General features: G+C 31.1%; 1 protein-coding gene across 1 annotated transcript; it reads right to left on the minus strand.

The window, feature by feature from the left end:
- Positions 1 to 7,782: 7,782 nt before the first annotated feature.
- LOC139900949 (uncharacterized) lies at positions 7,783 to 13,934 on the minus strand. The gene is made up of 6 exons (XM_071883694.1): positions 13,670 to 13,934; positions 13,423 to 13,562; positions 13,146 to 13,341; positions 12,871 to 12,953; positions 11,813 to 12,786; positions 7,783 to 8,776 (listed from the first exon to the last, which is right to left on the minus strand). Exons 1-6 carry the CDS (start codon positions 13,932 to 13,934, stop codon positions 7,783 to 7,785), a joined length of 2,652 nt encoding a protein of 883 aa, XP_071739795.1.
- Positions 13,935 to 16,197: the final 2,263 nt, after the last annotated feature.

The raw sequence follows: 16,197 nt of genomic DNA on the forward strand, positions 1-16,197 counted from the left end.
AGAAAGATACATATATCGTGGGTGGTTGTTCACGGTTGAAGAGGTGGTGGCGGGTGTGGACGAAGAAGAGTGATGGGTTCTTGATCGAAACCGAAACCGATATGGTGGTTCTAGGGTGGTGGATAGGGTGGTCGATTTCATGGGTGTTGTGATTTAATGTGTGGTGATATGGTTGGTTCTCGGTTACCGTGGTTAGCCGAGGATGAAGGTGATCTAATGATAGTCTTAATGATGGGTTGGTAACCATGGTAGTGATTGTTGGGTTCATTGAACAAAGAAACAAAGGTGCAAGGGTGGATTGAATCACGGTTTACAGCACTAGCAGTAAACGAAAGTGGGTTTTGGTGATTGATAGGTGGTGTAAGGTGGTGTCGAGCGGTTGTGGTCACGAAAATGTAGAAGTAAAAGAATAGAAGTGGTTGTACTTATTCTCTGCATATAAGTATGTAGTAGATATATATAGAAGATAGAAGGTAAAGGATAGATAGATTCACCAAATTACACTAATCAATCATCTTATCAATTAGCTACAGTATATTAATAATATAATGATATTTATAAAGTTTGATGAATTGAAATGTAACCGAATTTGTTTGATTAGGTGACTAATTGTAATAGATTGTTCTGGATGGTAGACAGAAACAAATGGTAATACAGTTTGATTGTTAATAATTTTGATCCTTTTCTTGATTTTATAAATATACTATATATAATTAATATTGATAATTAGTAAATATGATTATATAAATAATAATAATAATCCTTTTAGTATTAATATCAAAATAATACTAGTAATATTAATTGTGTAAAGAATTTATATATATATATATATATATATATATATATATATATATATATATATATATATATATATATATATATATATATATATATATATATATATATATATATATATATATATATATTTTAACATACTCACAAGCCCGCATTTTATTTGTTTAATATCCATCGAATGGCGATTGAGTGTTACTGTCGTTTACTAAATAGATTCGAAATCACAACATATATATTCTCTATACATTATTTATATATATAGTTATGTTTTAAATAATAATTATCATAATATCATAATTAATTTCAATAACAACAACATTTATTATTTCAAATTATACTTCCAATTATTATTTCGATATTTTTAAATATATATGTAGCTATTTACAAATAGTTGTTCGCGAATTGTTGGAAACAGTCGGATGTCAAATGAATTCATGTAAACTGTTCAAAATTTTTGAGACTCATCCTAACAGATTTCTCTTATCGTGCCAAGACTATGAAATCGTATCGAGAGTTTGGTTTAAAATTAGTCGAAATTTTCCGGGTAGTTACAGTTGCTGCTGCTATATTTTTTTTTTGTTTTGTTGTTTTTGATCGAGTAAAACAAATAAGGCAAACCGTCCATTCATCTGTTGTTGTTCGAAAACTCTTGCTGTGTTTAAGTCTCATTTCTGTTTTGAATTAAAACACGAAAAAAAAATATAAAGGATGATGAAGATAAAAGATGTGAATTAAATGGGTTTTGTTTATGAAAAATACAATAAGTTTTATAAGGATAAATAAATTTAAGTTGCTAGTTAATTCAAGAAAGTGACAATGGTTAAATGGTTCAGGGTGTCAATTTGGTTACAGTTGGTTGTGAGTTCAATTCCAGGCTACAGCAAATTATTTTTTTTTTCCTCGTTGATGGGCTGCTTGCTTCATTTCCAAATTGGGCCGAGGATTAGAAATCCTCTTGGGCCGAGAATGATTATGGTTAATTATTGTTGGGCCATGATTAAATTGGGGCGAAATAGATAATAGGTAAATAAATAGGTTGCGAATTATAACCGAAAAATATGAATGGTGGAATGGTTTAAGGTGTTGCCGGGTTTCGAGAGGTCGCGGGTTCGAGCTTGGCTCGGGGCATTGTTTTTAGGAAATCTTATTTGAGGTAGTTTTTTTTATTTTCTTTAATTTGGATTATTATTGTTATTATTATTATTATTGTTATTGTTATTATTATTATTATTATTATTATTATTATTATTATTATTATTATTATTATTATTATTATTATTATTATTATTATTATTATTATTATTATTATTATTAGTATTACAATTATTATTATTACAAATATTATAATTATATTTATAAGTATGAGAAACATTAATATTTTTATAAGTAAGATTATTATAAATTTTGTCATTTTAGTATTATTATTATTAATATGATTATAATTAATATTAATATTAATATCATTTTTGTAACTATCAGTATTACTAATCTTATAATTAGATAAAAGTATCATTATTAACAATATCATTATTATTATTAAAATTATCATTTTTAATAAAATTATTATTAGTATTATTATTATTCTTAGTAAATCATTAATATCAAAACCATCATTTTTAAACAAATGAATATTTTGTATATAAAACATACTTATTACATATACTACAATTATATTAATAAGCCATATAACTATATATAAAACATATTAACAATAATTATATAAAAACTTATATACAACAAATTAGGTATTTTTTTTATAGACATATTAATATAACTATATAAATAATAATCATTTTCAAATATATATACAAACTAAATATATAATATATAAAGTTATAAGATAGGAAATTGTTCGATTACGAGTATATATTTTAATATATATATACGAATGATATAGGTTCGTGAATCCGAGGCCAACCTTACATTTGTTCAATGATGTTATATGTATTTTTACTACGAAATACATTATGGTGATTTTCATTTGCTCCCTTTTTAATTGTTTTTGCAATATATATTTTTGGGCTGAGAATACATGCGTTGCTTTTATAAATGTTTACGAGATAGACACAAGTACTTAAAATATATTCTACGTTGAGTTATACCACCCTGCATATCTTTCCTAATAGCTTGGTAACTACTATTTACATGTGGTATTGTAAACGCGAATCCTGTTGATAGATCTATCGGGTCTGACAACCCCAACCGGACTGGACGACCAGTATTCAACGGTTGCACAGTACTTCATTTCAGTAACTACTCTTTGTACAGTGTAGTGAGATTTCATAATAAAGGGAATATGCGACGTTGATTAAATGTTAAGTATGGTTACCAAGTGCTCAACCACTTAGAATATTTTTTTTTAAAACGTTTGTGTATATGAAATCTTGTGGTCTATTAAGATATTGAAATGATTGTTATGATAAACCTATGAACTCACCAACCTTTTGGTTGACACTTTAAAGCATGTTTATTCTCAGGTACGAAAGAAATCTTCCGCTGTGCATTTGCTCATTTTAGAGATATTACTTGGAGTCGTTCATGGCATATTTAAGTCAACGCCTCGCAATGGGACCAAATGTTGATGACTTCGTCCAGGAGGATTAGGACGGGTCCTCACAGTATACCTGGGAACGTGAAGACCAAATGAGATGAAAATATCCACATCTCTTCACTACCGCAAATGCATCCGAGAAGTCTACCTAAAACTTCGGGACGAAGTTTTCATTAACGGGGAGATACTATAACAACCCTCATTTTTCCTTCATGAATTGACAGAAATGCTCTAGAGTTCATTGTTTATTTGTATATTATAATTAGGGTTGTTATCCGGATATAATAAATAAAGTAATAGATACTAAAACCCTAATATCGTTTAAAACCCTAAACCTAACCCTATGCATTAAATGCTAAACCCTAATACCATTTAACATTAAAAATTAAACCCTAACCTTAATACTAAATTAATAATATAAACTTTATGTAATAATATTAAATGGTGACAATTATAAAATTTAAAAACTAATTAGAACCAAATTAAGAATTTATAAAAGTTAGGGACTAATAATTAAATAAAATGTAACCCTAATATTAATAATGATAAAATAATAATAAAAAAATACATAAATAAATAAAATAAAAACTGCCGAATATAAAAAAAAAAATATAAACTTGATCATTAAAGAAGATTAATCCTACTCTAATTCTAAATCCTAATCTTGATCAAACCTTGGACTTCAAGTAAACCTAGTGTGATAAGGAAACTCAAACACAATTATAAATAGCCTCATAATATTCCCTAAATTACATCACAAAAATCCCACACATTATTTGCATTAGTCAACTGATTCTCCTGCAGCCTTCCTTTTTTTTTAGTCGACTAGATTAACCCCAAAACAGCCTGCTCATTCGACAGCCATCTTCAGCTTTTTCCCTCTTATTCTAGTCGACACCTGCAACCACTTTTCCCTCTTCTTGTCGACTAAAAACAGGCCATCATTCGTCACTTTTCTGTTATTGTTTCAGCATTGTTTCGACACCCAAACAGACCCAATAATTGATCAATCGTTGCTGTAATTGTTGCTGTTTCAGTCGTGACCAGGAGACCTCAAATCATCACCTTTTGATTCTGTTTAACTGCGTCTGTTGCTGCTGAGTTACTTGCGATTTTTGCGAACCATAACAGCCCAAGAAAAAGCTTTGTTTGATCGTGTTGTTGTTGCTGAAATTGCTGTGTGTTTTTTTTCTGTTTTCTGCGTGATCAAACAAACCCAAATTGGTCCCATTGTTGCTGTGTTTTTCTGCCTGCTTACCTAATTGTTTGCGTGTCCAAATCAGTCCAAGAAACCTTATGTTGGGTCGTGGTTTGCTGCTACAATCCTGCCTCTGTTTCGGTTCATATTCATCCTCTTGTTCTTGATCTTAATCTCCTATAAGGTAGTCCTCAAACCCTAGTGATAATCCTACTATTAATCTATTACTTTTAATATAATATGATGATTAATATTGGTCTTGTTCTTGAAGTTAATTATAAGGATTGTGTATTTAAATTTATCCTGTATATATGAACTTAAAGATGATAATGAATATGATTAATATGTCTATGGATGTTGAACTATGATGATGATCATAAATAAAATAATGAACTAGTTTTTGAATGTGACTAATAAGATTAAGTTAAAAGAATGATTATGAATAAGATTAAAAGTATGATAATGATTTGATAAAGTTAAAAGGCATAAAGAAAGATTAGGAGTATTAGTAACAAGATTAAGATTGCCAAACCGAAAGTATTATGGTTAAAAGGATTAGGAATTATGAGTTATGTTAATAAGTTAAAAAGGTGATGATAAAAGTTATGGTTAAAGAGCATGAATATGGATAATTATTATTTATGATTGTGATTTATATTATGAGATAAATTAGAAAATATTTAGTGAATAAAAGCTATGATTTTATGTACATGAGTTTGATTAATAAGAGGTAATGATAAAGATATACATGCATGCATGCATGCATACGTACGTCTGTACATGTGTATATTGTAAGTATATGCTTATGTATATATGTATATATATACATACGTATATATGTATGTGTACATATGTATGTATATGTACGTGTGTATGTATGTATGAATGTGTATTATGTATGTATTATAATAGGTTAGTAATATAATAATAAAAGTAATAAGTGTATATATATATATGTATCATCTTACACTTATATATATGTAACACAAATACCTAACATATATATATATATATATATATATATATATATATATATATATATATATATATATATATGTATCATCTTACACTTATATATATGTAACACATATACCTAATATATATATATATATACACATATATATATATATACATATATATATATATATATATATACATATATATATATATACATATATATATACATATATATATATATATATATATATATATATATCATATAGTTATGAAAACATACATGTATAATAATAATAAAGAATATATATGTATGTATCACATAGGTATATTTATTCATGTAACATAATGATAAGTTTACATAATAGTTGAATAATTAAAGACTAATGATACTATTATTAGTATAACCTATACACTTATCTATATAGTAACAGTTAAGTACACTAAGTATATTATCACTTATATAAATATAACTTTTCTCGAAAAATGGTCACTGTTAATATAGTTTACTATATTAATAAACAAACTTATTTCTAATAGACATTAACTAATTAAACATTACATCTCTAGGTTGAGATCTCCGATTACATACTCCGTTCTTACTACTTGCGTGGAATATCTACTTGCTACTAAGGTGAACTTCATAGCCCCGCTTTTTAACTGTTTCTATTACTTATTTTGAACTTTTGGGGTGAGACACATGCTTGCTTTTAAACTGTTTTAAGCCTAGACACAAGTACTCAAAAACTTTATTTTGATTAGTTCAAACTGTGCTAACATGCTTTGATTCATGCTAAATCCCTGCCATGATATCGTTAATTGCTACGTATAAAGGCAAGCTTAGTTATTGTGAATAGTGCTATTGAGAGTGATGTCTCTATCCGGATGACCGTTGGTCAATGGATACATAATAATGATTCAACGACACGAACGTGATGTGTTTAGGGTAACTTATGGTTAGTTTCGATATCATATACACCAGCACTACTACTGAACTGATTAAACTTTATAATTAAATCTTGTGGTCTAAAAACTTGGTTATTATTGATAAACCTATGTTGTTCACTCAACCATTTTTGGTTGACACTTTAAGCATGTTTTGTCTCAGGTGAAGATTGCTAAAGATTATTTTCTATTTGGACTTTGCTGCTTTTGGAGTCCGCATATCATCATTCATATTATTGCATTAGAACATTTTAGATTACATTTAAATTTTAAGGAGTCATTTGTAATGACTTAATACTTTCAGCTGCTTATAATACATTGGTTTTTAATTAAAACGTTTCATATAGAGTCGTTCTCGTTTATACATACTTGTGTTGTGATATTGTGAAGTCATATTTCCCCGGCCCTATTTGGAGGTATGACATAGGATTTAGATTGACTTTTTAACACGAATGGTTTAGAGTTTAGGGTTTAGGCTTTGGGGTTTTGGGTTTAGTACCTAAACTCAAAACCCTAAACCCTTAACCCTAAACCCTAAACCCTAAACTCTAAATCTGGCTAAGTTTTACTTCACAAAACTTGAAAAAAACGTTAACATTCTTCACGATCAATATTATCTTGAATGTTATTTGTGTCGATCGTTTTTCCGCTTAAATAATAACATTCATCACGAAGTGACTTTTTTAAATGTTCATATTTTTGTGTTATCTTGATGCCTGAAAAAAAAAATTCTAAAAAAACGAAAAAAAAGAAAAATTTTGCTTCCCCCACTTCCCCCCGTTTGATTACTTCCCCATTGATCCTGCCCATATATATATATACACACACACACATTATATAAAATAGGGTTTTTTATGTGGCAACCTTATTTAGCCTTTATTTTAAAATTGATTGACATGCCAATTTATTAGAAAAATCAAATTTTAATTACTTATATTTAAAAGAATGTGAATATTTGTATATTTGTATATTAAAAATGTAGATGCAAATACGAACTAAAAAACATTCGTATCACATAATTGACCACTATTATAGTTTATATATATATATATATATATATATATATATATATATATATATATATATATATATATATATATATATATATATATATATATATAAAATTATGATTTAATTAAAAACATAATAAATAAATGGGAGTAAAAATAGATGTATTTCTTATGTCTTTTGTATTTCATTTTTTTCGAAAAGCAACTAGATTAATATTTTAAAACCATACAACACGAGGCATAGCTCCATTACATACTTGAAACAGGAGCTATATATAGAAAAACACGAAACACGTTGCTAAGGGAGCAACAATAAAACACGACACACGTTACTTGAGTGGATTAGATAACCAATCTAACCATTGTATATTCTCTTTTTTGAAACGAGGAGCAATCCATTCGATCGTTTTTAATTGAATCTCCATGAGCGCCATTGCACCAATCCAACTTTTATTTGAGAAGACTTTTTTGTTACGGTTACTCCAAATAAGGTATGCACACGTCCACTCAACCGCTTGCCAAATACACGATCCTAGAGGAGAAAGAGGGCGGTTGCATTTACCCCGAAATGTATCATTGATGCCAAGATTGGCAACCGCCCCTATATTCCACCATTTGTACACCCTTTCCCAAACATCCCATGACGATCGACAAAAGAACATTGAGTGGTCAATCGATTCTATATCATCATCACACAAAGGGCACCTAACGGAATCAAGGTGTATACCTCTTTTATCGAGTTCGGTACGGACCGAGATCCTTCGATTTAAAACCCTCCATATGAAGATTTCAACTTTTAGAGGTACTAGATTGTTTCTCCATGTTTCAACCCGATTTCTACCATCTTGGAGATAAATATCATCGATAATTCGCGTAAGCTTCTTTGTAGTAAAAATCTCGTTACTTGCAAGATTCTGATTCCATGTGTCGATCCGAGTATCCTGTTTCACAAACGAATTCAGTAAGTTGCAAAGGTCTTGAAGTTCACCGCTATTTCTCCCATTAATATCTCTGCTCCAATCCCAGCTTGCGGACCAGGTACTAGCTTCCCACTTGATTTTGTTGTTGACCGTAGCTTCCTGGTTGTTGTCAAGCCTGAACAGCCAGTTGAAAGCCTCCTGTAACGGTTTATCACCAAGCCAAGGGTCGCACCAGAAGGAAGTTTCCAAGCCATTACCGATTGATTTAAAGAAAGATCTGCTAAAATTGACACCAAGTTTCTCGATGTCATAACATGCACGAAGAATGTTAGTCCAAACGCCACTCTTCCCCCATTGCCAATTAAGACCCGAGGGAGGGAGCAACCCAAAATCACCATGTATGCTTTTTAGAACTTTCACCCAAAGTGACTTAGGTTTCGTTTTGACACGCTAAAACCACTTCCCGAGAAGAGCAAGATTTTTTTCCCGAAGGGATCTAATGTTTAGACCTCCCTCACCATACGGTAAAAGAGAGTCCATCTATTTGATCCAAATTTATTTATTGCCCTCACCCGACCCGCCCCAAAAAATAATTTCGACGAATACACTCAAGATGGTTAATCACACTCAAAGGAGCTCGAAAGAGGGAGAAATAGTATAGCGGTTGTAACAACCCGGATTTTTCTGACTACTTGATTATACTAGTTACATGATTTAATAATTCCAACTTGATAAGAAATAAATTTTAATATATCTTGAACCTCCGGAAAGAGTTTTACACAAGCTTTTTGTCACCCTTTTATTCCGACGATTCACGAACGTCATAACTTGATTTAATTGTTTAATTATTGTGTATATATATGGATTTATATATATTTAATTTGAAAATATGATAATTAGATATCTCATTAATTATATTAACAAATTATTATATATATATTTTCATACCACTAATTTAAAGAGTTTTTGAACAATATATATGTTACTATTTAAACGACGTAACTAACTTATGTTAAAATGTATTTACATATAATGTATTACGAGTGTAAATACATCCTTACAAGTATTAAATACACTTTATAAAATACCAATACATATAAAGGATAGCTATACTCGTATTTCCGTTCAATTTCCTCAAGAATTCTACTCGCATTCATACGGTATTTTTACCCGTATAATACACAGCTTCTAGAATTATTTACTATTGGTATATACCAATAGAAATCTGCAATTATTTGTGTAATATGTTATTCATGATCTAATCAATTTAATATGTCATCCATGACTTAATACATTTTAACTTATACTAGATATTTTCACTAAAAACTAACTTTTCAAGCCTATAAATAAGCACCATTTCTAACTCATTTTTACACATTCATTTTCCAAATTTTACTTCCAATTTTCACACACACTTGCAAGAACTCTCTCAAGTTTTGTTCTACTACTTCTTTCCAGCAACTTTACATTCTAAACTTGAGATAAAAACTCTACTTCAACTCTTGTTCAATTCATATGTCTATAGCTATCTATATAAGAGTTTATAAACTAGAACATAGTTTAGTTAATTCTAAACGTGTTCGCAAACAAAGTTAATCCTTCTAACTTGACTTTTAAAAATAACTTAACACATGTTTTATATCTATATGATATACTAACTTAATGAGTTAAAACTTGGAAACACGAAGAACACCGTAAAACCGGACATACGCCGTCGTAGTAAAACCGGGGGCTGTTTTGGGTTGGATAATTAAAAACTATCATAATCTTTGATTTAAAAGTTGCTCTTCTGAGAAAATGATATTTCATATGAACATGATACTATATCCAAAAATCATGGTTAAACTCAAATTTGAAGTATGTTTTTCAAAATGGTTATCAAGATGTCGTTCTTTCAATGAAAATGACTACCTCTTTCAAATATGGATTATAACTTGTAACTCTGACTATAAACCACCACTTTTTCAGTTTAGTTTCACAAATTACAGTTCGTTATGAAACCTTAGCAATTTGATTCACTCAAAACGGATTTATAACGAAGAAATTATGTGCAAAACAATATTGGTTAGAAATGGATAATTTGATTACGGGATTAATTCATTAAAATCTATACAAACCATATCCTAGCTAAATTTTCTTGTATTATACATGTATTCTAACATGTCATGGTTACACAATACGTCGAATAAATCAAAAGACACCACATACACAATACGTGTAACTACAATAGGGGTATTGTGGGTCATGATTGAGTCTTATACAACACGTGTATACTATGTACTACTAATTGTGGACTACTAACTATGGACTACTAACTATGGACTACTAATTGTGGACTACTAATGTTGGACTGCTAACTTGACAACTTAAACAATCACATGTGATTGAAAATATAAACTTAAACAATCACACGTGATTGAAAATATGAACTTAAACAATCACATGTGATTGAAGATATGATATGAATAATAGTTGTATTACATTTTGATATACATATATATTTGTTACAGGTTCGTGAATCCAAGGTCGACGGCCATATTTTTAATAAGTTGAAAACTTATTATTAATATACTTTTACTACCGTGAGTATATAGTCCCATTTTTAAACTCTACAAATATATTGGGATGAGAATACATGCATTTTATATTTTACGCCATAGACACAAGTACTTCAAATATATTCTATGTTGAGTTGTACCACTTTGCATATCTTCCCTAATAGCTTGGTAACTAATATTTACATGTTGTAAGAACATGTAAGCGCGAATCCTATTGATAGATCTATCGGGTTTGACAACCCCAACCGGGCTAGTCGCTATAGTATCGTAAACGGTTGCATAGTACTTCGTTTTTACTACACTTGGTACAGTGTAGGGAGATTTCATAATAAAGGGAATATGCCACATTAATGGTTAAGTATGGTTAAAGAAGCGCTCAATAACTTATAGAATATCTTTATTGAAATATTTGTAACTATGAAATCTTGTGGTCTGTATTTATATCGATGCTAACTTTAAACCTATATATCTCACCAACCTTTGTGTTGACTGTTTAAGCATGTTTATTCTCAGGTCCTTAAGAAAGTCTTCCGTTGTTGCATTATCTGAGCAAGCTATGCATGGAGTCTCATGTTTTTGTTTAAATGAAGTGTTTCATTCAATAAAAACTTTGTCATGTATTATATTCGACTGGTGTGTAGTATTTGGAAACCGATGTATTTTGGGGATTATTTCTTAAATAATCGCCCACTTGTTTAAAACATGCATTATGTATAATAATGGTGTGCTTTTTATGAAACGAATGCAATATTTTCTAAAACGTATCATATAGAGGTCAAATACCTCGCTATGAGACCAATGACTAACGTACTGCGTTTATAGTAATATGGACGGGTCGTTTCATTAGTAAACTACTAAGAACCGATTTCACTAGCGTTAACCTTCCACCAAATGACACCGTTTTCGATTTCCTTGTTCCAAGCTTCGAGTTAAATGTTTCAACCACAGAGGACCAATTTTCAACACGGTTCATGTTTCTCCCGATAGGAATTCCAAGGTAAGTAAATGGAAATTCACCAACCTTGCAACCAACATGACTAGCCATATATTCAATTTCATTCGGAGACACTCCTAACCCGTATATAACACTTTTATGGAAATTTATTCTCAAACCCGATGCCTTCTCGAAACAACTTAGGAGCTTGATGAGGTTATTAATATTATGCCGATTCCATTCTCCAAGAAAAATTGTATCATTCGCGTATTGGAGATGGGACACCGGCACCTTATCGGATCCAATTTCAACCCCTTTGAGCAAAGAACATCTAGTAGCATTTTTGGTTAAGATGTTCCACCCTTCCGCTGCTATGATGAAAAGGAAAGGCGATAAGGGGTCACCTTGCCTCACGCCTCTTTCAATATGAAATTCATTCGTTGGCGAGCCATTCACGAGCATGGAAATTGAGCTTGATTTGATACAGGCATGTATCAACCGTCTCCATCTCTCACCGAAACCCATTCTACTCATCATCTCTAATAGAAAATTCCAGTTAAGGCTATCAAAGGCCTTCTCAAAATCTACTTTGAAAATAAGGCTTTTGCTTTTCTTTTGGATTAGATAATCAATAACCTCATTAGCAATAAGTGCACCATCCAGAATATATCTTCCTTTAATGAAAGCATTTTGCTCGACACCGATAAGGTTTGGGATAACTCTTATAATCTGGATGGATAAGAATTTTGCGAGTATTTTATAGTAGCATCCAATCAAACTAATCGGCCTGAATTCGTTTAGACTCAAGGGATCCGAATTCTTGGGGACTAGAGTGATAAACGAAGCATTACAACCATTCGAGATTTCGCATTTATCCCAAAACCAATTAAGAGCATTAAGAAGATCGTCTTTGATTAACCCCTAATAAAGTTTGAAGAATTTAAATTTGAACCCATCCAGACCCGGTGCCTTCGAATTGCTGCACTCTTTTATCGTGTCTAACACCTCCAATTCAGAAAACCTTCGTTCAAGATCATCGGCCTGTCGTTGATTGATTCGCTCAGCCACTTGTGAGGGCTTCCCATTTTCTGCCAGATCAGCCCGTAACCTCATAGACTATAAATTCAGCTTCTGATATTGTTTTTTAAAGTGAGAGTGTGCCTCTTCCTTAATAACTATCGGGTCCTCGCACCAAACACCATTGATATTCAATCCACGAATATTACTTTTCGCGAACCTTCTTTTAATTATGGCATGAAAATATTTCGTGTTTTCGTCACCTTCTAAGGACCATTTCACTCGAGATTTTTGCTTAGCCATATTAGATTTGATTTTTTCCTTTTCGATCCACTTCTTGCTAGAGTCTAACCAAGATTCACGTTTTCTTTCACTCAAATCTCTATTTTCTGCTAGTAGTTCCCAGTTTGTTGCTTGACACTTAAGGTCACTGATTTCTTCTTCGATTTTTCCAAAAATCTTTTGACCCCAATCTTTGAGTGCAATTTTAACATTTTTTTACTTATTTCGGAAGACACAATCTTGTCTTCCACCTTTTACATTGAGATTCCAAGCTTTTTTAATAACATCTTCCGCACCCGCCTCATCAAGCCATTCATCAAAGATCTTTATCGGTTTGGGACCAAAGTCAATTTCTTTATCTCTTAGAATTATCGGACAGTGATCCAAAGGTTTCCTCTCTAATGCCAATGCCGAGAGACACCCCCATAATTGATTGAATTTCTCGGAGATTAAGAAACGATCTAGTTTGCTGAATTTGATCCCGTTGTCACATATCCTTGTAAACCACTTTCCATCAAAGGAACATCTAATAACCGCGAGTTGTTGATGAAATCATTAAACCAACTTGCCCTTCTTTCTTTGAAGATACAGTTTTTCCTTTCCAAAGGGTCACGAACTTCATTGAAATCTCCACCGAGAATCCATGCCACATCATGTTCACCTACAAAATTTTCGAGACTCGCCCACACTGTTAATTTATTAGCATCATCATGAGGGCCGTACACATTAACTATAAATGAATCAACATCCCGCCCTTTCCATTTTCCCATGACCACTATATAGAAATCATTTAATACACATTGCTCAGCTATAAAAGCTTTAGAGTCCCAAATGAGCAACATACCCCCGAATTCCCAACCTTTTCTGTGACGATCCTTCCAAATCCCTTTGGACGAATACATCATTCATTGATTTCATAGTGAGGTTTTGACCTCTATATGATACGTTTTGTAAACATTGCATTCTTTTGAAAAGGCACACCATAAATGAATATATAAATCCAAGGTTTTCAATGTCTGATGATTTCTACGTATAGACAATCACCGTATATAATAGTTTACAATACTACATCCGTTGACAATGCAGTTAAAATAAGATACATGGTGATGATTTTGTGAATGCAAAGTTTTCTTGAATAAAGCATCTATGACTCCATGCACATAGTTTGTATAACGTATAAGCAAACAGCGGAAGACTTCTAGAAACCTGAGAATAAACATGTTTAGAAGTGTCAACACAAAGATTGGTGAGTTCATAGTTTTAATGTTGCGCATAATCTGTATATAAAGGTGGATTACAAGATTTTAGTTGTTTCATCCAGAAACGTTTATCAAAATATTCTACAAGATTGAGCACCCTGGTAACTAAGCTTTAACGTTATAATAATTACCCCTGTTTTAACATACATGCAACCAACATGTACAATACACGCAATCCAACGTGTACTAACCTCAAATAGCATGCGTCTGTTTTATAGTTCAGGCTAGGGTTTCTATACCTGGAACAGACGGGGATGTCAAGCCCTATGGATCCATATATAACTACTCGCGCCCACCAGTTCTTATAACCGGTGGTTACTAGTTACCAAAGCTAAGGGATTTTCGGTTCAAACTCGGTGTAGAATTTAGTATGTACTTGTATCCATTGCGTTTAAAATAAAGTGCATGTATTCTCAGCCCAAAAATATAGATTGCAAAAGCAATTAAAAAGGGAGCAAGTGAAACTCACCTTAGCAGTACATAAGGTCATTCATCAAAAAGTGACCGTAACTCGAAATGCAAGATTAACCGTAGATCTCAACCTAGAGAACATATGTTGGTTAATACATATCTAATAAACTAGGTTGGGTCATAGCGTATCACAATCCTAATGCTCGAGACCGACATGCAGAAGTTTAACAAAAGTCATCTCAAAAGTCAACCTGACCCAATATGATCTTTAAATCTATACATGTTTATTAACATAGTATAAGTCTTGATAATTGAACGAATTTATAGTTTATCAAACTCAAAATATTATTTATTTCAGGGGCTATATTATATTTGAATTATCATGGCAATCGAATATGATTTTCATATAGTTTTCCAATACTTGAAAAATCAGATTATAGTGTTTATAAAGCTTTAAAACATGTTAAGACAGTCAACTTTGACAATTGTTCAACAAGACGAGACGTGCCTTATATAGAAATTTATTTACTCGATTAGTAATATTTGAAAATCCAATTTATCAATCTTATAAACAAGTTGTTTAAATATCAATTACAGATTCAAAAGCAATTTCAATTAATGTTAATTATAATTCAGTTGACCATAACTTTTAATCCATTCATCGAAAACATACGATTTCTAAATGAAAAGTTATTAATTTTTCGACAGCTTTTCAATGACATGCATATCATATACCTTTTATCAATAATATATGTATCAAATTCGTGATTCATCATAAACTATCTAATGACAAAATTAAAGCATACAAGCATGCATAAACATATATACTCGAGCACTAGACATGGATATACTATTAATATATAAAAGATAAGATACAAATACTTACGTATCAATATTGTGATTCAATATTGTAGAAAAGTACGTAGAAGCAACGGAGATGATAAATACTAGTTTGACTTGCGAACAATACTCACGAACATTACCCATAACATCCATAGTTATAACCCTTAGTTTCCCTAGCTCTATCCCGCTCGGAAGGCTTGTTTGAAAATAATTCGCTTATGACCTCGTCGTAGTATTTTATGTATAATAATACTAATAATAATACTCCTAACTATAAGATTAATAATAATATTAATCTTAATAATAATAATATAAATAATAAATTTAAATAATAAATATAAAATATAATACGGAGTAATATAGATATTAATATGTGTGTGTGTTGAGCAAACTGGCCAATTTATAGAATGTTTCTGAATTCTGACTGCCATGTGATCGCATGGGTTTTATGCCTATTTCTCATGCGGTCGCATGGCCCCAAAATCCAGCTCACAATTTTTTTGTTTTCTTGTTTGTCGAC

This window comes from Rutidosis leptorrhynchoides, chromosome 3 (assembly GCF_046630445.1).
Source record: "Rutidosis leptorrhynchoides isolate AG116_Rl617_1_P2 chromosome 3, CSIRO_AGI_Rlap_v1, whole genome shotgun sequence".
NCBI classification, from domain to species: domain Eukaryota; kingdom Viridiplantae; phylum Streptophyta; class Magnoliopsida; order Asterales; family Asteraceae; genus Rutidosis; species Rutidosis leptorrhynchoides.